This window comes from Dromiciops gliroides, chromosome 3 (genome assembly GCF_019393635.1).
Source record: "Dromiciops gliroides isolate mDroGli1 chromosome 3, mDroGli1.pri, whole genome shotgun sequence".
NCBI lineage: Eukaryota > Metazoa > Chordata > Mammalia > Microbiotheria > Microbiotheriidae > Dromiciops > Dromiciops gliroides.
In genome coordinates this window covers 399,592,205-399,617,155 of record NC_057863.1, presented here as the reverse complement: position 1 = coordinate 399,617,155, position 24,951 = coordinate 399,592,205, and the positions used below count along the sequence as shown (strand labels likewise).

At 42.4% G+C, this 24,951-nt stretch overlaps 1 protein-coding gene across 1 annotated transcript in view; it reads left to right on the top strand.

The window, feature by feature from the left end:
- The window catches only part of HS6ST1 (heparan sulfate 6-O-sulfotransferase 1), a 308,969-nt gene extending 285,137 nt beyond the window's left edge, over positions 1–23,832 (top strand). Inside the window, exon 2 of the mRNA XM_043997296.1 lies at positions 17,944–23,832. Within this exon, the coding sequence (XP_043853231.1) occupies positions 17,944–18,652 (709 nt within the window). The 3' untranslated portion in view covers positions 18,653–23,832. The remainder of the gene's footprint in view (positions 1–17,943) is intronic.
- Positions 23,833–24,951: the final 1,119 nt, after the last annotated feature.

Below are 24,951 nucleotides of genomic sequence, written 5' to 3'. Positions count from 1 at the left end.
TGCAGTTTCACATGTTCTTCTGGCTTGGAGGAGAATAATAATAGCACCCACTTCCCAGGTTTGTTGTGAGGACCAAAAGTGCTTTGTAAACCTTAAAGCACTATGTAAATGATAAGAATTATTATTGTTATTATATTTTCCAGGGCTTGACACTTTGACTTGCTTTCAGTGATTTCCTGTTCTTGCCTGCCTATACTCAGGGAAGGGGAGGAAAGGGCATTCTTGGACAAAGATCCAGCTAGGCAGAGCAGTAGATAGAGAATGGATCTGAAGTCAAGAAGACCTAAGTTCAAATTTGGCCTCATACACTTCTAGCTGCGTGACCCTGGGCAAGTCACTTAAGTCTCTTTTTGCCTTGGTTTCCTCATCTCTAAAAATAGGGATAATCATAGCACTTACCTTCTGGGTTATGGTAAGAATTAAATGGGGCAGCTAGGTGGCACAGTGGATAAAACACCGGCCTTGGATTCAGGAGGACCTGAGTTCAAATCTGGCATTAGACACTTGACACTTGCTAGCTGTGTGACCCTGGGCAAGTCACTTAACCCCTATTGCCCCACCAAAAAAACAAAATTTTTTTAAAAGAAGAATTAAATAAGAAAATTAGTAAAGTGCTTTGCAAACCTTAAAGTGCTACATAAATGCTAGTTATGATCATTATTATTATTAGGGCTCATTCTGTCTGAAGGGCCAGTTTGAGGAGTGGTGAAGGAGGGTCAGTGTGTTTTAAAAAAAAAACCAATCTGATTTCCCACCTACTAATCTCATCAATTATAGCTGCCATCTTGCAGAGAAACAATGGATTAAAGGGTGGGACCTAGCTTCTAGATCATAAGCAGGAGCAGCCAGTCAAGGGTTGATGTGTCCAAGGAAGCCTAAAGGAGGCCAGCTAGAGAAACTGGGATAGAGAAGACAGAACACTAGACTGGGATTTAAGAGACTGGGCCTCTATTGCCAACTCGGCTGCTAATTTGCTATGTGAATTTGTGCAAATCGATTAACTTCCCTGACCCAGTTCCCTGCCTCCTTTACTTCATAGACGTTTTGTCAAGCTATAGTGAGGTGACATACTCAAAATTGATTTAAAGGGTTGATTCATGGTTCAGGGAAGATTAATATGGACCAGCCTGAGGTAGTGTCTAGAGCCCCTGGACACGGCCATTTCTCAGTATCTCTTCAGGACTAGTGTGGTCTGAAGAGCAACGATCTGGCAATCAGTCCTAACTTTGGCACTGACCAGCTTTGTGACCCTAAACAAGTCACTTCCCTTCTCAAAGGCTCAGTTTCCTCATCTGTAAAATGAGGGCGACAGACTAGGTGATAACCCATTTATGTATTACTTCAACTATTACAATGGGCTTTCCTCCCAGCATGCATCAGGAGGAAGGTCTGGTAAACATTATTGGGTCCCATTCTACAGAGGAGGAAGCTGAAATTCAAGAGAGATTATTTAATGGTCCTAGCTAGTAAGTGGCACATTTTGAACATGGACCCAGCTCTTCTTACTCTAATTCCAGGGAGTCTTTCCACCACAGCACGATTGCTACTCTAGCATACAATCAATGAGATGAGGTGTGTAAAGGCTTTTGCAAATCTTAAAACATTGTAAAATGTTCACTAATATTATTATTGTTCTTGTTGCATGGATGTGTCATTCCAATCATGTCCTTCCACCTCCTTCCCTTCCCTCCTTTTCCCCTTTCTTTCCCTGCCATCACTCCCGTAACCTTTCAGTGTCCCCCAACGCATCCTAAGGCTATAAACTGCAAAACATGTGCAGAAAACAGAGGAAAGGGCACCCAGTCCAACCCCTGACTATAAGCAGTAAGTTCATGTTGGGAAAAGAAAAGGGGCAGTCTTTTCCACCCCAGAAAAGGAAACAGTTTCACCCCCTAATGCCTGATCTTCTCTAGGAGGAGATTGTAATTGGCACCTCATCCTGCTCCAGCTCTGGGCTCCCAATGTGGTCTGTGGTCAGGGAGGCTTTCATCACTTGGGACCTTTCATTCTGTGTGGTTTGTTCTTTGATCAGGTGTTTGCTCTAACTTGGTTCCGGAGTAATTAATTAGCGACACTAATGCCAAGGTGGCTAAGGGAGAGCTTAAATAACAAAATGATTGATTAAGGGCCTCTGCTGGGCCTGAGAGTCTTTTTGCTGTGCAGCAGCATCTACAAGGAATGCTAGAGAGAGATGCCGTGGGCCCTTTCATTCCTTTGGGTGAGGGCTCAGACCAGTCCCTTTCTCCATAAAGTCTTAGCGTATTCAGAGAACATTGACTTCTTCCTCACAACCTGACTGTTTTGGAACTCCCACAGCTGATCTCATTATATCCTTGGGGCAGCTAGGTGTCGAAGTGGATAGAGCACTGGCCCTGGAGTCAGGAGGACCTGAGTTCAAATTCGGCCTTAGACACTTGACACTTACTAGCTGTGTGACCCTGGGCAAGTCACTTAACCCCAATTGCCTCACCCAAAAACCAAAAACAAAAAAACAAAAAAACCTCATCCTTGCCCCCATACTCCTAAGATACATTGAACCTAGGCCTGTGACTTTATAATCCTCCCCTCTAGATGTGTACTTGTAGCAGTGTGTCCATCTTGGAATTATGGGAGGAAGACGAAAGCTACTGGTGATCCCCAAATCTGTATTAAATGCCTGATCTGCCTAGTACATGGTAAGAAGTGGAATTCATGGTCTCCTCTGTGAAAGAACAGAAAGCCTTATTCATAAGATCATGACTCCTTTAGTGCTAGAAAGAATCTTAGAGTTCATCTGGTCCCACGCTCACCTTTATGTGACATATAAAAGGTCACACTGGTAGTAAGTGGCAAAGCTAAAACGTGAGTCTTTAACTCCAAATGCATCCTTCTTTCTTCTGACTCTGCCACCCCAGGCAATTAAGGTGCTGAATAAATGCTTTCTGGTGATGGTGATGACTGTTGTTTATGGAGAAGGTTAGCATGACCCAGACAGCCTACCCCTGAATGCACAGAAAAGATACTGTAGTTCATACTCCCCTTAGGAAGCTCCCTAAAGAAAAACAACTCACATTTATAAAGTTTTTCCTCATTTGCTTTCCTCATAAAAACCCTGTGAATGGAGTAATACTAATATTACTACAGATAAGGAAACTGAGGCTCAAAAAGATTAAGTGATTTGCCCAAGGTCACATGGCTAGTGTTTAGAGGCAGAATTCAAACCCAGATATCTTGACTACAGGTAGCATTTTTTTTTCACTATACCATACTGCCTTGAGAATAAAAGCCACATTTCCTCTCTCCCCTATGACCTCTTGAGCTACCACTAAAGTGCTGTTTACACGGTGAAAGAGCACCAGTCTGTCACAGGTCTGTGACTCTCTTGCCACTTGTAATTGGGAGACTCATGTATCGTATAGCCTTGCCACTTAGCATGTTTATTACAGTTTAGGTTGTACCCTATTAGAAAGCAACCAATAATGATCTGTGATCACTTTAAATATTAAAGTCATGACCGGATGACTGCTATATGACCAGCAAACTAGAACATATGGGAATGGTCTTCATTGTTGTAATCAAATGCAGTTTATACCAAAGTTAATGATATCCATAATCTTTTAGTTGTGTTCCAGTGATAGCCATAACCTTTGTTGTGCTCCATAGTAATTAAGTATAAATGACAGGTAGTTCACATAAATAACTCTAATTAGTATTGTTTTTATTCAATCAGACCACTTTTTTTTCTCTTCCCACTTTGTTATTTCTCTGTGATCTATAATCAACATCACAATGTCCAGTTTGCCTCCAGTTGCATCCACCATTTAATCAGTCTCCCACTGACCCAAAGTGAAAAACCTCAGTCCTGATTTTTACTTCCCAGCAGTCATGGCTCCATCCAACCTATTAGTCTTTATTCTCTTTCCACTGAAACTCACAGGTTGTTTTTTTTTAATAGGTGCATCTTGTTTCCCAGCCACATGCAGTGCGTTGTGAACACTTAAGGGCTTATGGCATCATAAATATGGGGAGACCAAAGAACTGATGAGAAAAGGCACCTCTCTCCTATAAGAAGTGGGGTGGGGGAGGACCAGAAATGTGGAATGTGACACATACCATCAGAGGCATTTGATTTACCAATTGGTTTTGCTTGGGTTTTGTTTTTGGTTTGGGGTTTTTTTTTGTTGCAAGGAGAGTAGGACTAGGAGAGGAGCAGTTTTAGAAATGCCTGTGATGGGGGGAAAAAAAGGTGATCAATAAAAATTAAGTTTGCATCCTAAAAAAAAAAAAAAAAGCAGCTGAACCATGAAGACTGGACAGAAAGAATCCTATTATAGTACTTTAAGATTTGCAAAACAGTAACTAATTGCAGTTGCCTCCAATTCAAAGCAGGGACCTCCAAGTCAGAAAAATCTTATTAACAGGCTTCTGAGTCATTGGAAGCCATACTTAGATTTTTGTTGTTTTAGTTTGGTTGATTGGCTGGTTGGTTTTCCCTCTTATAAAATCAAAGATCTAGAGAGGTTGATAAGAAAAGAGCCAGTTTTCAGAGCAGATGACCAGACCCAAGTAAATGGATTGGCAAAACATTTTAATATGATATTGTTTAAAGAAAAAAAGGGAAAGGAGGTCTGGTTTCTCATCCCAAAATGTGTGAGTGTAGGCAAGTCCCATCATTTCTCTAGGCCTCAATTTCCTTATCTATTAAATGGAAATATTGGCAGCTTCCTTGACAAATATACAAAGTTGTGAGAATATAGTAAGGTAACATTTGAAAGGGCTCTTAAAAATGTAAAATGTTATTGTTAAAAATCAGAATCACAAAATTTTAGATTTGGGACAGTTTAGTGGTTATCTAAGACTAAACGATACTTGAGAAAAGAATCCCCTTTACATCTTTAAAAGCATATTATTTAAAATAAATGGACCCATCATTATTATTAATGTTACAGTATACATAGTATTAATGTGATTTCATATCAGATAAGAATTCAGATGAAAAGGATCAAAACCCAAAACTTCTTGGTAGTTAACAAGTAACTTTAAGGGTAGGCCAAATAATCAAACCAATAAGTACTTATTAAATGCTAACTAGTTGGGGCAGCTAGATAGCGCAGTGGATGGAGCACCGGCCCTGGATTCAGGAGGACCTGAGTTCAAATCCGGCCTCAGACACTTAACACTTACTAGCTGTGTGACCCTGGGCAAGTCACTTAACCCCAATTGCCTCACTTTAAAAAAAAAAATGCTAACTAGTTACCAGGCACCAAACTGACCAATCAGAGGAAAGGGCCACAGGGGAGGCATGATCTTGCAGGCTGAGAAGGCTTCTTCAGCATGGAGAAAGAAGTCCAATGAATCATTAGTGGAGCCTAGAGAGGAATGAAGTGGCAGAGAGGGCAACAGCTAGATTTTTTTGTTTTGCTTCTGAAACATCTCATGACCATATTGTGAAGGTTAAATAAATAATAGAAGCCTCGAGTGGGCCTTTCCCAGCCCTGCACCCACACAGATTACATTTTGTTTGGTCAGTTGGCACTGCAAATCAGCACTGACCAGGCGGGTTAGTATGGCCATTTGGGCCTTCTCTAGATGCCCCCAAATCTTGAGAAGGTAATAAAAACCATTGCCCATGATCCTTGAGTTATACCAAGCTGTAGTCTTAGGGCCCTGCCCCATGGTGAAATTTCAGAAAGTCCTAATGACATGAAACTAAACTGCTTTCCAAATGGTGCTGGAGTATAATGGGTATTTTGCAGGGGGTGGGGGGAGGTATTTTTGTGGGGCAGTGAAGGTTAAGTTACTTGCCTAGGGTCACACAGCTAGTAAGTGTCAAGTGTCTGAAGCTGGATTTGAACTCAGGTCCTCCTGGATCCAGGGCTGGTGCTTTATCCACTGCACCACCTAGTTGCCTAGATCCATCCCAGACCCCCAGGTCCAAGAAGTTTGCTCTACTTTTTCTCTAATTTTTTTTATCTTTCTGCTGATCTTTATTACATCTGTCATTTTGAAAAATGAACAGACAGCATTCCTACAAAGTTCAAGCACACACTGCCCCATCACCATCTTCAGAGAACCAGGCTTTGGGGACAGATTTTATTCCCTCAAGAACTGGGGCTCTAGCAATACCAGATCTCAGAGTTAAAAGGAACCTCAATCCTATTGCCTGAACTTTGAGCCTAGAGAATAAATCTAAAAGTCTAAGTGAGGAGGAAGGGATGGGAGGTAGATAGAGGAAACTAGAGGTAAGAAGAAATTGAACCCCTGATGGATTGTCAGTACTCCAGATGGTTTCTCCTACTTAAGATAATCTATTACAGAATTTTCTTTTAATTCCCATTTTCTCCTAGTTAACTATTACCTACAGGCCATTGTAATCTCTTGATGGTGAGGACCAGGATGAGATCAAAGACTGTGGAGGACTTAGAAATGCTATTTTCTACGGTGAAGAGTGGCCAGACCAGGCTTCTCTCTGAAGTCATCACTGGATTAATTCAATTCAGTTTAATTTAGCAAACATTTATTAAGTAGCAGTAGGTACTAGTACTAAGAACAAGGAATACAAAGATTAAAATTGAGAAAGTCCCTGCCCTCAGAGAGGTTATACTCTAAAAGTAAAGGTATGTTATAAACACAAATAAATAACATACCAGTTAGAATATGAAGTGGGCAAAGGAGTAGATCCAACAAAGTCAGTCATCAAGTATTTATTAAGCACCTACTAAATAGGAGGTACTGTGCTAGGAATCAGGGATACACATGAAAATAATGAAGCAAGCCCTATTCTCAAGGAAGCCTACATTCTAACAGATAATGCACTCTAGGAAAATTTGAGGAGGGAGAGATCACATTTACCTGGGAAAGGGTGGAAGAAGAAGGTAGGAAATCAGGGACAGCCTCAAGGCAGAAGTGACATCTGAACTGGAATTTCACAGAAGAGAACTTCCATCCCTTCTCATCTTGGCTGCTCAGAATCCCCAACTTCCAACAAGGCTCAGCTCAGGTACCCTCTGCCCCCCCCTCCTCCCCCCTACAGCCTTGTTAGTGCTCTCCTGCCCTCCCCACCCGCACAGTTACTTCGATTTACTTCTCGGTGTATATGTTTTACCCCAAGAGAATAGAAACTCCTTGTGGGTAGGTTCTGTTTCCATTATTGTCTTTATATGCCTCTTGCCTAGCACAATGCTCACTTCATACTCTGGTTGAATGTTTGAATGAATGGCTTGTCTAACACTAGTGTTTTGGCCAGTAGAACAATGAGCTAATGGATATGGGTCATAGAGTTTCTGCCCCCTAGTTGAGAATGACTGTACGTTTTAGGTGTAAAACTGTGAAAATGTGAAATGGATGAGGAATCCTGAAGCCATTCTGAGACAAAAGAATTTGGAGTTATGAGAGAGTTTGAGACAGACAGGATTTTACCTTCTAAAGAGCTTATAATTGCATTTTATCCCACATTTAATTACATTTTTTAAATGACTGAAAGAGATATGGAAAGATACTGGGGAAAGAATTTATTGCAGTAGGAGAATTACTGGTCTTTTTGAGTTACCTAGAACCAACATCACAGAATCTCAGAGTTGGAAGAAACCCCACGAAGCATCAAGTCCAGCTAGCATCTAACAGAAATGCCTTCTAAAACATACCTGACAAATAGTGGTCTGGAGCCTGGTGCCCATTCCAGTAGTTCTTATTTTTGCTGGATGGAGCCAGACAGAGTAAGGTGGCTCCTTCTTCCATATGAAAAACGTCAGCTTAACAATGTCCTTCTCGATACATGTCCAGAATTTAGTACAGTATTCCAGCAGTGGTATGAGTAGAGTACAATGGCACTCCTAGGAGCATAGCTTTAGAAGTGCAAAAGACCTCAAAAGGCCATCAAACCTGACTCCCTAATTTTATGGATGGGGACACTGAAACCCAGAGGGCTGAAGTGAATTGCCCAGGGTCGCATGGATCCTAAGTCTCTGAAATAGACCTTTTGAAACTCAGGTCTTCCAGACAAGTGTATCACTCTAACCACAGCACTACCTAGTCACTGCCATGTCTCTGTCAATGAAGACTAAAAGAAATTAATTTTTCTGATTACCATATCATACCATTGAATCATATTGAGATCAAATCCACTTAGTGTCCATATTATCTTCTAAAACTGCCAGATCTTTTTCAAAAAATAACCTCTCATCTTGAGATGCCTCCTCTGTATTGGTAAACTTGATTTTTTTTTGCACATGTGCTTAAGACTAATTTATATTTATCCCTATTAAATTTAATTTAGAAAAGGATTTGGCTCCACCTCATAACCTGTGGGGTTTTGGGAGCCCTTCTCTGTCATCTATTATCTATCATCCCTATCTGCAAATTTATGAGGATGCCATCTATTTTTTCACCTAAGGCATTGATAAAAATGGTGGCAACACAAGTCCAAGTGTCCCAGGGCACTTCCTTAGAGGCCTCCTCCCAAGTTTGTACATATCTGTTGTGAAGCTACACGGAGAATCCCAATAGTGTAGTTTGAAGCTTTAACAGCTTACAGTTGTACTAAGACTTTTAAAAATACTCAGTATAAATGTGAACTGCTAATATTATTATAAAACAATTAAAGAACAATACAAGTTTTCAGCAGAGGGACAGACTGTTGTGGAATGAAATCATTAGGGAAGGTTGCATAGAGGAAGTGAATTCATCTCTGGTGATAAAGGAAATTGGAGAGTTGGCTCAAAAGTGATTAATTTTTTTTTAATTTTACCACAGCAATTTACAAAGATTTTCTAATAAAGCATAAAAGAGTTTAATTGTTATTGTTTTAAGTTCATAATAAACCACTCAATTCTAATAAAAAGAGAGAAATGACTGGTGTAGTTTGAATACAAAGTTATTCAGTGATATATAGCATCCAACCACCTCTCCAGGTGGGAATATGGTAAGGAATTATAATTTTATACTGAGGCTTAAGCCACATGATCCTAGGGCCATTAAATTAAAATGAGGGTCCCATTACACTGAGAGCTGTCACTTGTGCCATCAGCAGTAATACTGGTTTTCTGTTATTGGTTTGGTTTTTTTCTAGCATCAAGGATGACCTCTGCTCATTCATCTACACTTTCTTGTCCAGTTGCCCTTGAGACCAGTGGCTAGCTAAGATGATGGAAGAGCATGTGGCGGACAAAATAGAGAGCTAGAAGGAACTTCCAAGTTCCTAGAGCAACCCTCTCATTTTACAAATAAGGGAAATGAGGCACAGAGAGATCGTAACTTGCCTGAAGTCTTATTATGGCTTGCTAGTAATTAGCAAAGGCAGCATTTAAACATAGGAGTTAGTCTATGGTCGGGGTTAGAATTAGCCTTTGATAAATCAAGATATTTAAGCACCAGGTAGGAAAAGGTCTATCTCCTGGAAGATAGCCATGCCAGTTCCAGGATATTAAAATAATCATTTAGACATCAGCATTGCCATTTCCTTTACACTGGTTTTGGAATTCACCATTTATAGCTTGGGCTATAATACGAAGAATTTGTGATGGGGTAGCTAGGTGGTACAGTGGATAAAGCACTGGCCCTGGATTCAGGAGGACCTGAGTTCAAATCCGACCTCAGACACTTGACACTTACTAGCTGTGTGACCCTGGGCAAGTCACTTAACCCTCATTGCCCCACAAAAACAAACAAACAAACAAATAAAAAAAGAAATCCACCTTTTATCAAAGGAGGAGGGAGCAGGTGGTGAAACTGACAAACAAAAGATTCAAATTCTGACTGTATTCACCATTTCATGTCCATAGGCTCCCACCTCACTACCAAGAGGGAAGCAGTATTTTTTAACATCTCTCCAGAATCAGTCTTGGTCATTGTATTTAATAGTCTGTCCTGCTTTCAATGAGTCATGTTACCTAAAACAGGCTTAAGTTAGGTCTGCTGTTAACTTTATTGACTGAAAGAATAGAATGGAACCTGTACTGTTATGTTTATATATTATTTGAATAACCTTGATTAACCTTGTGAAGGTAGTTAACCAGAATGCCTCCAATATCTAGGACTGAATCTAATTTAATCTAATTTCAACCTATGATCTTACTTGCTCAAATAGATGAGAAGACTTCCCTTTCACTTGGAATCATAAAGTCCAAGTTTGAATCTCAGTTCTGCTACTGAAAAGCTCTGTGGTCTTCAAAGAGGCACTTCACAATTTAGTGCCTCAGTTCCCCACTTGTGAAATAGAGACGACACTATCGTTACACTCTATTTACTTCACACTGCCAAGGTAGTAAAATATTGGCTATAAAGCTCTTTGTAAAGCATAAAGCAATATATAAGATGTCAGTTGTTACTATTATTATTGTTGTTGTTGTTATTACCAAGTCTATCTTGTTCATTTTATATCTGAGAAAACTTAGTCTCAGGAAGAAAAAGTGGCTTAGACCCACCAAAACATTTAGGCAGTCATATCCATATGACCCTCAAAATGCTGGTGATTTCTTTGTAATTTGATAAAAGAATTGGCAAAGGCATCAGAGTGTAGTGAATAGAATGCTAAACAACTTGGAGTTGGGAAGACATGGGTTCAAATCCAGCCTCAGACACTTAACTGTGACCTGGGGAAAGTCTTCTCATCTATTTGAGCATCCATTTCCTCGTCTGTAAAATTAGAGAGTTGGATTCAATTACATCCAAAGTCCCTTCCAGCTCAAAATCTATGATCGTATGAATGTATCAATTTTAGGAAATTTAGGGTCAAAAGACAATGATTTGTCCAAGGAATTCCTTATTTTTTTTCTCTTTTTTTTTTTAAACTAACACCCATTGCCATTAAGATCATAGGATTTAGTGCTGGAAGAGGGCTTAATGATGATCCAGCCTAACCCCATCCCCTCATTTTTCAGATAAGGAAACTGAGATTAAGTGAGACCTGCCCAAGGATACACATCTAGTAAGCATCAGAGCCAGGCCTCAAACCCAATTCCTCTACCTCCAAATACAGTCTCTTTTCCTTACCCCATATTACTTCTCCTATGGTAGAGAAGGATCCAGATAGGGATATTATAAGAAAAGAAACTGAAAATCCCAGCAGTACTTTTAAAAAATAAGCAGCATAACTCTAAAGAAAAGATAAAGCTAAAATAACTGGGCCTTATTTTTTTTTCATAATTAGAAACTTAAAAGTTTGGAAAGGAAAGACTTTTTTTAAAAAATCGAATCACTAAAAGGTGGCTGTGAGTTTCAAACAGTAAACTTTTAATGCCATAAAATGCTATATAAATAAATGTGAGTTGTTAAGAGCAGAAGGTAATGACATTCTTACAGTGCTAGGCTGGGATAAAACAATGAAAAAGCCATTGTAAATAGGATTGTTAACTATCTTAAAACACTAAAATTAGCCTGATTCATGGGGTTGTTTTTTGGGTTGTTTTTGGTTTTTTTTTTAACGTTCTTTAAAGACGTCTCTAGAGGGGCAGCCAGGACCTGGAGTTGAGGCTGACTCACTTTCTGAGAACAGTTTGTGGGGCCAGTGCTTTTCACTTGTTCCTGGGAAAGATGGGGCTGTACTTGAGCTCTGTGGGCTCAGTCACTGAGTGATTTGAGAGTAGACATCATATACTTTAGAGCTGGGAAAGTAAGAGGTAAATGAATATCGATCTGTCCGGGGTACAATTCAATTCTAAACCCTCTGGAACTTCTCCCTGTCTAAGGTCAAACAGTCCCATCCCACCCCCCCACTCCTCCAGCCTATAGGTGAGGTTAAGAACCCGTATTCTATAATGACCACTCTGTCAGTCTGGTGACACCTGTGGGCCCCTTCTCAGAATAATGTTATTAAATGTACAAAATAAAGGGGCAGCTAGGTGGCGCAGTGGATAGAGCACCGGCCCTGGATTCAGGAGTACCTGAGTTCAAATCCGGCCTTAGGCACTTGATACTTACTAGCTGTGTGACCCTGGGCAAGTCACTTAACCCCCATTGCCCTGCAAAAAAAATTAAATTAATTAAAAAAAAATGTACAAAATAAAATGGATAGGATTACAAAGTAGACCAATTATATAGAATTGTGGTTATCAAAATATTAAAGAAACAAGTTTGCACGCCCCAAGTTAAGAATCCTATATGGAGTGAAGCTAACTGGCCTCCAAGTTAGGATCGTTAGGAGGCCACTGGATCGAGACCAAAAACAAAATCAAAACTAAATTAAAAACTACCTGTAGACAGAGTCCTAAAAAGCTGGGTTCTAGTCTTAGCTTTACCACTAACTTGCAGATCACTTGACTTTTCAGAGCCTGGTTTTCCTCATCTATAAAAAGAGGGAATGTCCAAGTTTTCTCCAAACTGTGATCTCTTCCAGTCTCTGTGTGACCTTGGCCTCAAAGGTGGGCCCAGTCCCCATTAGTTCCTTTGGTGTTTGTGGCTGCGGAGTGAGGGTTCACCAAGGATCGAATTCCCCATGCCTTCTCTCCGTTTGCATTCAGGAATAGCAAAGGCAAGGTTGCCAAGAGAATATCGAAATGTAGGAGGTGGCACTTCTCTGCTCTGTTACAATTGGATTTATTATCCTGTTACTGCCCTTAAAATAGAGCGGGAAATTAAGAAGCTAACAGGGGCTGAGGGGAGACATTTTGATGACTTCCATCTCAAGATCCAAAATAAACCATTGAATTGCAGGCCATCAATCCTATCTTTCCTCCTGAAGCAGCATGGGGATTATAGATTGAGTGTCCTCTCTGCCGAGAATACCACCTATCTGACTGCGGAAGTCACTTGATTTTTCTGGGCCTCGGTTGCCTCACCTCTAAAATGGCTAAACCACCCAAGAAAAGTGGGAGAAGAGGCTGGATTGTTACAGGAAGAGAAACTCTTCAGAAAAGTCTCTTCAGTTATTCAGCCTAGAATGAGAAAGGTTAAAAAAGATCATGATCAAAGACAGAAAGCTTATCAGTGAGTCTAAAAGGAAGCCATTAAGTTGGGCATCTGATTCCAAACAAGCGAACAAAGGGGCTCTCCCTCTTCCCCCACCCCCACCCCAGCCTGGCACTGGAAGAAGGAATTGCCCCTCCTGGAATCTGTAGCTGAGCATATTGGAAACTGCTTGAGAGCAAAGGGAATAGGGGAAAGTTCAGGAAGTATTGGCTTGTGGGAAGCGATCTTCCAGGACTCTTTTCTTTTGAGGAACTCTTGGAGGTGAACTAAGAACTACTAGGGGGAACACAAGATGAGATGAGGGGGAACCATTCTTCTTGACTTGGGATGAGGGATTGTACTGAAATTTTGCGACAGAAATGCTTCACTGAAGTAGGATTAGCAGCTGAAAGCGTATATAATGACCAGCAGAGGGAAGGGGGAGGACTTTATAAGAGAGCATGGTGAAATTTCAATAAAATGTGTAGGTGCAGAAAATGTCACTTGTTCACAAGAGATTTTCTAGCTCAGGAAGGCCGCAAAGGGGGAAAAAAAAAGAGAAAAATCTAAAAAGGCACTGGGGGCAGCAGAGGAGGCTGGCAAAGGGAACATTTAAATCTGTCTTGCCTACAAATGTGGTCTCAAAGAAAGCCATTTGGGGAAGCTAGGTGGCTCAGTGGATAAAGCACCAGCCCTGGATTTAGGAGGATTTCAGGACCTGAGTTCAAATCTGACCTCATACACTTGACACTTACTAGCTACGTGACCCTGGGCAAGTCACTTAACCCCCATTGCCCCCACAAAAAAAAAAAAAAAGAAAAGAAAGAAAGCCATTTGTCCTCTAGAGAGCCCTGGAAGGCTTTTGGAGGGGTCAGGAGGGAGAGGAGCATTACTGGAATCTACACCGTTATCTCCTTCCCTACTCCAACTATTCAGGGAGGTTACAAGTAGAAGGTGCCCTCCCAAGCTTTTAGTCTTGTTTGAAAAGCAATATTTACACCCATGAAACAGTTAAAATAACACAGCCTAGCAGGGGATAAATGCCAAAATGAGCATGACCCTCGTATATAACCTATTTCAGATTGCTTGCTGTCTTGGGGAGGGGGGAGGGAGGGAGAAAAATTTGAAACTAGAAATCTTATAAAAACAAATGTTGAAAACTATCTCTACATGTAACTAGAAAATAATAAAATACTTTTATGATCAAAATAAACATGACCCGAGGGCAGCTAGGTGGTACAGTGGATAAAGCACTGGCCCTGGATTCAGGAGGGTTCAAATCCAGCCTCAGATACTTGACACTTACTAGCTGTGTGACCCTGGGCAAGTCACTTGACCCTCAATACCCTTCAAAAAACAAACAAAACAACCAAAAAATGAACATGACCCGACGATAGCAGTTGTGGGAGAAGCAGGAGGAATTAGGGTGGGAATGTGGTCAGGAAAGTCATCCTGGTAGAGGAGGGGCTTCAGCTGCCTCTTGAAAGACAGACAGGATTCGAGGAATTTGAGGAGAGAATGGGCAAGAGCACTCCAAGCAAGGAAGAAGAAAAACACAAATGAAGCCAAGGAAGCTGGAATGCAGTAGCCATTTTAGGAGACAACAGTGAGAAAAATCTTCCTGATGAGAACAAGCATTTTGTATAGGAGGCAGCAGGGTGGCTCAATGGTAAAAGCAATGGACCTAGAGTCAGGAAGACCTGAGTTCAAATCCAGCCTCGGACACCGATTAGCTGGGTGACCTCATTCTGTAGGATGAAGATAATAATTGAATCTAGCTTACAGGGTCCTTTCTAAGGATCAAACAAAACAATATATGCACATTGTAGCCCTCCTATTGCTCTCAAGGCATTTCCCAGAACATTGCTGGCCTGAGAAGGTGTCGATGGTGCCAGGATCACCAAGCAAGGGGCCGAGTGTCACAGTGGCGCCAGGGATCCCGACAGTCCTCAGGAACGTTCTCTTCATGTAGAGGTAGATAGGACAGGCAAGCAAAGAGTTGTCAAAGTTAAGAGTGGATGACCTCCAGAATCTTTTCTAGCTCATGAATGCTGTGATAATAGCCCTTCTTTCATGGAAGAGTGTCCTCATAGACCATCATCTTCTATGATATATAGATATAGATATAGATATATGTGTGTGTGTGTGTGTGTATGTATACATACACACATAGATCCACTATGCCAACTAGCTATATATGTATGTATGAGTATTATGTGTGTACATATAAGTATATGTGTCTTTATGAATACATACACACCTGTATATCCCTGATGAAGCTCACATTGTTATGGGGGAGACAACATATAAATAACTAGGTATTACAAGACATATGGATAGCTAAGATCTGTATCTTAGGCAGATAGGTATCTATACAGATATACTTCAGACATTGCAGGTTTGGTTCCAGACCACCACAATAAAGTGAATATCTCAATAAAGCAAGTTACGTGAGTTTTTTGGTTTCCCAGTGCATGTAAAAGTTATGTTTACTATACTGTTCATGCTGTAGAAAAACCAATGTACATACCTTGATTAATTTTTTTTTTTGTCTAAAAAATGCCAGCCATCATGTACCCTTTAGTGGGTTGTAATCATTTTGCTGGTAGAGGGTCTTGCTTCAATGATGAAGCTACTGACTGATGAGCATGGTGGTTGCTGAAGGTTGGGGTGGCCATGGCAATTTCTTAAAATAAGACAACAGTGGGGGCGGCTAGGTGGCATAGTGGATAAAGCACTGGCCCTGGATTCAGGAGGACCTGAGTTCAAATCTGGCCTCAGACACGTGACAGTTACCTAGCTGTGTGACCCTGGGCAAGTCACTTAACCCTCACTGCCCTGCAAAAAAATAAAAATGAGACAACAATGATGTTGCCACATGGATTGACTCTTCTTTTCACTTGAATGCTTAGAAGCCGTTATAGGGTTATTAATTGACCTAAGTTCAACATTACTGTGTCTCAGGAAATAGGGAGGCCTAAGGAAAGGGAGAGACAGGAGAATGGCCAGTCAACAGAGCAGTCAGAACACGCACAACACTTATCAATTAAGTTTACCATCTTATTTGGGCACCCCAAAACAGTTACAATAATAACATCAAAGATCATTGATCACAGATCACCCTAACAGACAAAATAATAATAATAATAATGAAAAAGTTTTACATATTGCAAGAATTACCAGAATGTGACACAGACACACAATGTAAGCACATGCTGTTGGAAAAATGGTGCTCATAGACCTGCTCAACACAGGGTTGCCACAAACTTTCGATCTGTTTTTTAAAAAAGCAACATTTGCAAAACACAATAAAACAAGGCCTGACTATATAAGATCTATGACATGTGTCTTGTATTGCCTAGTTATTTGTACGTTATCTCCTCCACCAGAATGTGAGCTCCACCAAGACAGGAACCATGTTTTTGCCCTGGTTTTTTTCCTATCGTCACGACTTTGCACAGTGCCTGACACATAGTAAGTGCTTGTAAACTGACAAGCCGATCCTCCTGCTTAGATGCTGGGAAACTAAGGACAAGAAATCCCCATTTGTTCTTTCAGCTCTTAAGAGCTTGAAGTTTCAGGTACCATAACTCTAACTCCATTAATCTCTCCAGAGCACCCACCTCTAATCCTCATGGATATACGATTATATCCATCTTTTGACAAAGCAAAAATGGGAGTTTGGGCTTGTCAACTAGGCTTGATTTAGAGCTTTTTGTAACTATCGTCTCATTTGAGCCTCACAACAACCCTAGGAGGTAGGTGCTATTATTAGCCCCATTTTACAGTTGAGTAAACTGAGACAAAGAGGATTAAGTGACTTACCCAGGGTCACATAGCTAGTCAGTATCTGAGGATGGATTTGAACTCAGGCCTTTCTGAATCCAGGCCTAGTGCTATGTCTGTTGTGCCACCGGCTGCCTCATGTTTGGCTTTGGAAGCTTCCAGGAATCACTTCGGCACCCACATTCTACATTGCAAAAGGTAGGGGTAGGAAGGGGGAGAGTAGACGGCTGCTTCTGAGTTACATTAGCGGAAGGAACCTTCCCCACCATCACATATGAGGAGAAAAGCGTCGGCAGTGTTTAGCATCAGTGTCTGTCGCGTGAACATCTGGCATCCATCATTGAGGCCTGTGTCTCTCCTCTGTCATATTTTATCCCCATCTGTTAGTGGTTTCTTAGCACTGTTTATATAAATCATAGCAGCATCCCAGGCAGGAGAGATGAATCATTATTATAGGCTGCTGTTTAGAGAAGAGAGGGGAGAAAGACTGGGATTTGGGGGTGGGAGGAAGGGGAAAATCTTCAGTTATTTTTTTCCCATTCTACAAATGCTTTTTTACTAGACTGTGTGTGGTGCTTTGAGCGTCTTGGGGGATGATGATCTATTCCATGGAATTCAACAATTCTTGAAGAAAGTATAGGTTTTGGCCAGTGGTGGCCCATTCTTGGTGGGTGACTCTTTATTAGAAAGGAAATCCGCACAGCTACATTCTTTTCCCTGCTATACCCTCTCCTCAGTAGACCTCAAGCTTTCATCGCTCTGTACCTCGCTTAGTTTACCACCACCCTAACCTAACAGGAGGGCTACCATATCTTGTGTCTCCCAAAGTACCTAAACAACAAACATTGTTGGCATATCTATTTTAAAAAAACAAAACCGAAGGGTGGAAGAGAACCTTAAAAGCCATCTAAGAGCAGCTAGGTGGCACAGTGGATAAAGCACCGGCCCTAAATTCAGGAGGACCCGAGTTCAAATCCAACCTCACACACTTGACACTTACTAGCTGTGTGACCTTGGGCAAGTCACTTAACCCCCATTGCCCTGCCCCCCCCCCAAAAAAAAATCAATAAGTGGTGGTGGTGGTAGTAAGAGTGGTAGTGGTATTAATAATAGAAGTAGAAATAACACTAGTAATAGTAGCTAGCATTTACATACCATTTAAAAGTTTGCAAAGCATTTCGCATATTGTGTTATTTTATCCTAACTGCAATCTTGTAAGTTAGCGCTTAATAAACGCTTGCTGATCGATTGACTGGTTCTCAACTCTTCTCCTCTGTTGTTCTTGTCTCGTTTCAGAAAATTCTACTACATTACGCTGCTGAGAGACCCCGTGTCCCGCTACCTCAGCGAGTGGCGGCACGTTCAGCGCGGGGCCACCTGGAAGACCTCGCTGCACATGTGTGACGGGCGGACCCCCACCCCTGAGGAGCTGCCCCCATGTTATGAGGGCACAGACTGGTCGGGCTGCACCCTGCAGGAGTTTATGGACTGCCCCTACAACCTGGCCAACAACCGCCAGGTGAGGATGCTGGCCGACCTGAGCCTGGTAGGCTGCTACAACATGTCCTTCATTCCCGAGAACAAGCGGGCGCAGGTCCTCTTGGAGAGCGCCAAGAAGAACCTCCGGGACATGGCCTTCTTCGGCCTGACGGAGTTCCAGAGGAAGACCCAGTACCTGTTCGAAAGGACTTTCAACCTGAAGTTCATCCGGCCCTTCATGCAGTACAACAGCACGCGGGCCGGTGGCGTGGAGGCCGACAGTGAGACCATCCGGAGGATCGAGGAGCTCAACGACCTGGATGTGCAGCTCTATGACTATGCCAAGGACCTCTTCCAGCAACGGTACCAGTACAAGCGGCAACTGGAGAGGATGGAGCAGAGGATTAAAAATCGAGAGGAAAGACTTCTCCACCGGTCCAATGAGGCCCTTCCCAAGGAAGAGGCGGAGGAGCAGGGACGCTTGCCCACTGAAGACTACATGAGCCATATTATAGAGAAGTGGTAGCCCAGGGGAGCCTTTTCTACTTCACAGCACCCAAGAATTCTCACGGGGCAGGGGGGGAATCATACGGTTGTGTGACAGAAACCCACAAAACTTTATTTAAAAAACCCCAAGTCTGTTTAACAGAAGGTAGATGTGTCTGAAAAATACACAACAGGGAGGGGGGTGGGGGGGAGTGGGGAAGTGTGGCTTTTTACTGTTTCTACAAGGCCAGACATTCTTTAAAAATAAATAAAGGAAAATTTTAAATGGGTCACAGACAACTCGTACTTAACCCAGAACCACCGAGTCAGCTCCCCACGCCCAAGGTCCAGGACTGCATGAATGGTTTGTGCCCCAAGCTCAGAAGAGGGTCATGTTCCTTTGCATCTGTGCCCTGAGCTTCCAGGCCAATGGGAGAGAAGGAAGTAGTAGCTTTTAGAAAAGAAAAAGAAAGTCAAGGGGACAGGATGGCTTGGCTATCAGTACATCATCTAACCACAGAAAGCAACAGTGCTCAGGTTCATATAGCCACAAAGGAAAACAGAGTAAAAGTAAGACAACTAAGGGAGGGCTTCACGTATGAGGGGGAATACAGGGGATTTTGAAGTCATCTAGAATACACCCCATGCTAACGGGCCCTGATCACTTCGCTCACCAACTAAGAGGTCATCTTCAGAGCACAGTAAAGAGAAACCAAATCTGATTCCATGTAGAACTGGCGGTATAAATGTGTGTCTGTGTGTATGTGCATGTGTGTGAGCGCTCGTGCGCAGGTACATACATACACATACACATACACACACACATACATCATCCCTTCCTTTCTCTAGGTACAATCCATACATCCTTTAAAAAGGTCCGAACGCTGGTGTTTTGTTTTGGTTTGTTTTAATACATCAGGCACATTCTTCCCATAGAACATGGGGACCACCTCACTCAAGAACCTGAAGAGACTATCTGGTCCCAGACAGAAACCATCACTGTTGCCTTTATTACCTGTGAGCATCTGAATATTTATGAGGGCAGGTACCTTTATTCAGGAAAACAGTTACTTCTTTTGAATTACCTTAAGAAGTTTTTTTCCCTGCACTTGCCCTCCATTAGACCATCCCTAGCTTTCCAATCTTGCCCGAAGACTAAAGAGCCTCCTTAGTTAGGGAATAACATAACAGGAAAGCCATGGGAAAAAGGAAAATGACGAGTGTTGAGTCTTTGGGGCTTGAGTCCTGCTGGCCTCCCCCCACCCCCAAGGAGGAGTCAGGTTTTATTCTCCTGCTTAATATGAGAATCTCTAACTGGAATTGATGCCTCTCAGTAGGGGACCAGCAAGAGATTCCTGCCCATTTCCAGCTATCTTATTCCACATTCTCTCTTTGCTGCTCTACTCAGCTCTGATGTATTGACATGGAAACGATTTGGGGGAGGGGGAGGGCGCGTCACTTAAGTATTAGACTTTATTTATCACCCCCTGGAACTAAATTGTTATGGAGGGTAGACTGTGATTTGAGGAAGGCAGCTGTATGTTCCAAAGCTGTGAGCATGCCTGTGATAAAGGAAATAAAGGGGCCCTGGAAGTCAGGCCCTCTGAGGTACTTTTAGCCAGCAGCTCTCACCCCTCCAAGGCCAGCTAGTACCGTGGTCCTGCTTTGGCGTCACTGCCTTTACCCCCGGAATCTGTAGCTTCGGAGGGCACCGTCAGAGGGTGCCTGACTGGCCTGAATGCAATCTCCGTCCAGCACCAATTACGTGGAACCAGTTGGCCCCTGGAGATGTCGCTGCCTGAATGGATGGAACAGAGCAGGAACAGGGCAAGTATCCTGCACAGGATGGAAGCATCCCCTGAGTGTGCAGAACATTCTGGAAAAGACCTTGTGGACACCCTCCTTAACTTCCCTCATGTTTGGAGATTTGCTAAAGGATCAAAAACTCCACCCCAAGCCTCAAACTCCAGTTATTTTCATGTGGCTGATTTGTCTTATGGCCTCCGTAGATAAATGGAACAAAACCTCAGTTCACAAAAATAAAAAATTTTATAAAACCTCAGTTAACTACAACTCAGATATAGGACCCTCAATTAACCAGAATTCTTTTGTGGGATGGGGAGGAAGGAAAGGGCAATGGCTGCCGTTCGACTTTAGATGAAAGAAATGCAAGCCACGAGGAAAGATGCTGGTGCAAAGGACTTAGTCAAGAAAATCATTTCTGTGGGCTATCATGAGCTCATTCTGAATTCAGCTCAATTCCCCTACTCCTCCTCTCTCGACATCAAGCAATTAGAGTGCATGTTCAGGACAATATTCTTGAGGCCCTACGAGACCCTCAGTCAGGAAAGAAGGATTCCATTAAGTCATCCACACACCTCTGAGTGAGGCAGGAAGAGGAGGGGACTCTGGTATTTTAGAAAGTGCTTCACCAACAGAGGTTGGTACCAAAAAGAGCTTTAGGGCTAACTTGTTGCTCAGAAGTTCAACTAACCAGAAACTCCAGAGGGTTTTAGTCTCAGCCTCTTAAAATCTCTCTGCCTGTTTTAAAGGGCAATCCTCCAGTGAACATTTGTTGAGCTCTTCCCTTACAGATTCTGGTGTGATCTGTTGGCCCCCGGTGCGTGTCTTTGCTTTCTGATGAATACTATTTTAGAGCCACTTTTCCCATCCATTAAACCTTTTCAGAGTTATCCCCACCCCACTGGCCAAGCCCCCAAGACAGCGTTACTACCCAGATCTTCCTCCTCTCTATTTACCCTCCCCTGTACCTTTTTTTTTATTCCTTCATCCTTCTTGCTTCCTTTCACCCTCTCCTCTCCTCTTCCTCTTTCCTTTCTTTCTTCTCCCTCATTCTCCAATTTATTTCCAGATCTCCATTTGCCGTTGTTTCCCTCTCTGTCGTTTTCCCTCTTTTCCCACCTTTCCCCGGCGCCCCCCCCTCTTCTTTCCTCCTATAGCAATTCTTCAACTTCCTTTTATCTCCCTCTCCTCAGATTTCCTTTCCCAGTACCCCCTCTGCTCACACTGTAAAGCAAAGCATTGGAAAGAGAAGACATTCTCAGTCCTGGGGTATTCCAGGATGGTCTCACTGAATAATCCCCCAGTTCTATGACCCAGTGTCAGAATCCAAAACCAGCCCATAAACACTGGGGGATTGATTAGACAATCCGTTCCAATCTGAAGTTAACCCAAGTGGCTGTCCTTGTACCCCCCTCAGCCTGAAACACCACCTCCATTTTCTAGCAGTATCAGTCATCCGATGTTCCAATCTTTCAACCGGATGATCCAGAAATGCCCTCCCAGTGGCACCAGCAGCCCAACCACTCACCTTGCAAGAGCCTCCCAACACTAAACAAGGCTTTATTTGCTCTCTAGGTATGTGCTGAGCAGACTGCTCTTCACCCCTTGTTTCCTGAAAGCGTGGCAGAGTTTCCAGAATGGGTTATAACAACAATCTGTGGAGTGGAATAAAAATACTGTAGCTATATTTAGCTATTCCAGGTGCTTTCATGTCTATTAAGTGATCCTCATGACACTCCTGTGAAGTCGATATTTTTATCTTCTTTTGATAGGTGATGCAATTGAGGGAGGCCTAGAAAAGTTTAAATGACTGGGCCAGGGTCACATAGTGAGTCAGAAACAGAACCTTACCAAGAGGGTTCCTGAGAGGAAGAAACTGGGTTCAAGCTTCTGTCTCAAGGGGGTATTAGTAAGGACCTTTGTTGGCCTCTCACTAGCATATCTGGGTTTTTTTAAATCACTGCAAAGAAGGGGGGACCTTTCCCCGGCCCCCCCCCCCGTTTGATTTCTTGCTTTAGGACAGCATGTCCTGGTATCAGGGCTTCATTTCCTTATACACAGGGGACTGAAGAGGAATCAAGCACCAGATGGGATGAGTTGCTAGTTTGTATGCCATGGCAGAGGGAGTCAGCTCATTGGGAGACTTGCCTTCCTGGCCTACTTCTGCCAACCTGATTAAAAATGCACATCATAAACTGGGTACATCACATAGAGATGATTGGGTGGGTGCTGGCTACACGCCTGGGGGATGCAGATTATGTGCTTGGGGGTGCATGTCATATGCAAGGAATTAAGGTGGTTCTGTGGGTGAATTGAGTAGAGTTGGCCCTCTTAAATGGCAACCCAGTAGTGAGTGGTTTAGCTTTGAAAATCTTAATGGAGAACTTCTCTAATCAAAATGATCAGCTGTGGTTTGGAAGAGTGACAGAATCTCTCACCAAGATTAGTGTGGGCTGTAAGGCCCGCTCATATTTCACTTGGTGTTACTCCCACATTCAGGAAGGACTTTTCATTTGCCAGGCACACTGGCCAGAGCACGATGTGGAAGGATGCAGCCGCATTCCTCTCTTGCAGTTCCCTTTACACCAAGCCTGGCACTCCCACGAAGGACTGAATCGAGAGACCTGTACTCTGAAAGGCTGATCTTCTTTGAGAATAGTGCTGGGAGCATGGGATTTGTTTTGTACATATTGAAATATGTTTTAACTTATTTTTAATTGCCCCAATTCCCCTTGAAGTGATGATTTTTCTGGTTGTTTTTTTTTTTGTTTGTATTTGGAAATTTAAAAAAAAAAAAAGGTCTCTTATTCTTTCCATCACCAACACTTCGGGTGCCCGTGAGGCAGAGCAAATCCGCAGCTGCCAATGACCGTACTCGAATTTTCGGTTCATGCCGTTGGCTTTTGATTAAAGGCATCACTTGTACTTCCTTTCATTTCAGCATCATCTTGGAAATGTAAGGGATGATCCAACAGGGAAGGGGAGTTCCCCCTTACAGTTCCCCTTTTTGATGACTTTATCTGCCAGGGAACTCGTGGGGAGGGGGTGTTGCTGAGAGGGCAAATTCAAAAATCCAGTAAGTTAAAAAAATCAGTCCTTGGCCCAGCCCCAACCTAGGCCCAGAAGACCCAGCTGTTTCCCTGGAGCTAAGAAAAAGGAAAGCCAGGGTTTTCTGAGCAATGAGTCTGTGACATTTTCAGTTTAACTTGAGCCCAGTAACATTTAAAGCTTTTATTTATTTATAGCTTCTTAACAAAAAAAAAAGAAAAAAAGAATAAGTTGTGTTCATTGAGAAGGAATTGTTTGGTTATTTGTATGAGAAAATGGTTCAACAACAACAACAAAAAAATAATCTTCTAATTGTTTTTGTCTAGGTCAGGAATGAATGTTAGCAAATGAAATAAATCTTCAAACTGAGCCCCGGCTGCCGTGTTGTCTGTCCTTCCTGCTCTGTCACTTACAGCCACAATGCTCTGGAATTCTGGCTGCTCTGCAACATTTTTGTTGTGTTGTCGTTGAGACGTTTTCAGTCGTGTCTGACTCTTTCGTGACTCCATTTGGGGTTTTCTTGGCAAATATACTGGAGTGGTTTGCCACTTCCTTCTCCAGTTCATTTTATAGATGAGGAAACTGAGGCAGAGTCAAGTGGCTTTCCTAGGGTCACACCGCTAGTGTCTGAAGCCAAATTTGAATTCAAGGCCTGACTCAAGGGCCAGGGCTCCATCCACTGCACCAGTATTTTTTAGGTTTGTATTTGCTAGAGCAGCATTCCTGAGGGTGCGTCTTTAGGCAGATGGTTTTGGTCAGCTGTGAGCACCTGCACAGTGATAGCCAGACTGAGACCTGGGGACCAAACAGATAGTTTTACCCTTAAGTGTGAATAACAGAGACATTAGCACTTTCCCAATAAATACCACTATTTCAAGATTTAAGTCTGAAGCACAGCAATGATGAATCATTAATTACTATATTCAACATTCTCTCTGGTTTCACTTCCCCCCAACTCCACTCCATTGAATTCTGGTAGTATATGCAAGGGTGTGGCTCCTCAAAGCATTCCCAAAACAACTCAAAGAAGTTGCTAGAGTGTGCTTTTAGAATCTCTTAAAGACATGTATCAAATTCTTTCAACCAATCCCAACACATTTCTGTCATGAGACTTATCCAATAACTCAAAGCATTTCAGTCACTACCAACTTGATTAGGTAGGTTGTTTGCCTCTAGTTTATGCTTTTCAATTATTTGGTTGGTTCTGTAAATCAAAGAAGCATCATCACCTGATAAAGGTGAGGGTATATCAGGACAGAGAACATCTTTGTTAGCTATGTTAATTGGGTTTGAAGAGTATGAAACACTGTTTTATACTCCCCTTTCTCCTCCCTTAACATATCATCTTCCATCAAGTTCATTGGCATACATTTGGCAAAGTCCCAAATCAATCAGCCAATATTTATTAAGCCCCTACTATGTGCCAGAGAGCTCTCTAGCCTATACACATTCTCCTTTTTGAATGTCATCTCCAATGCTTTACACAAA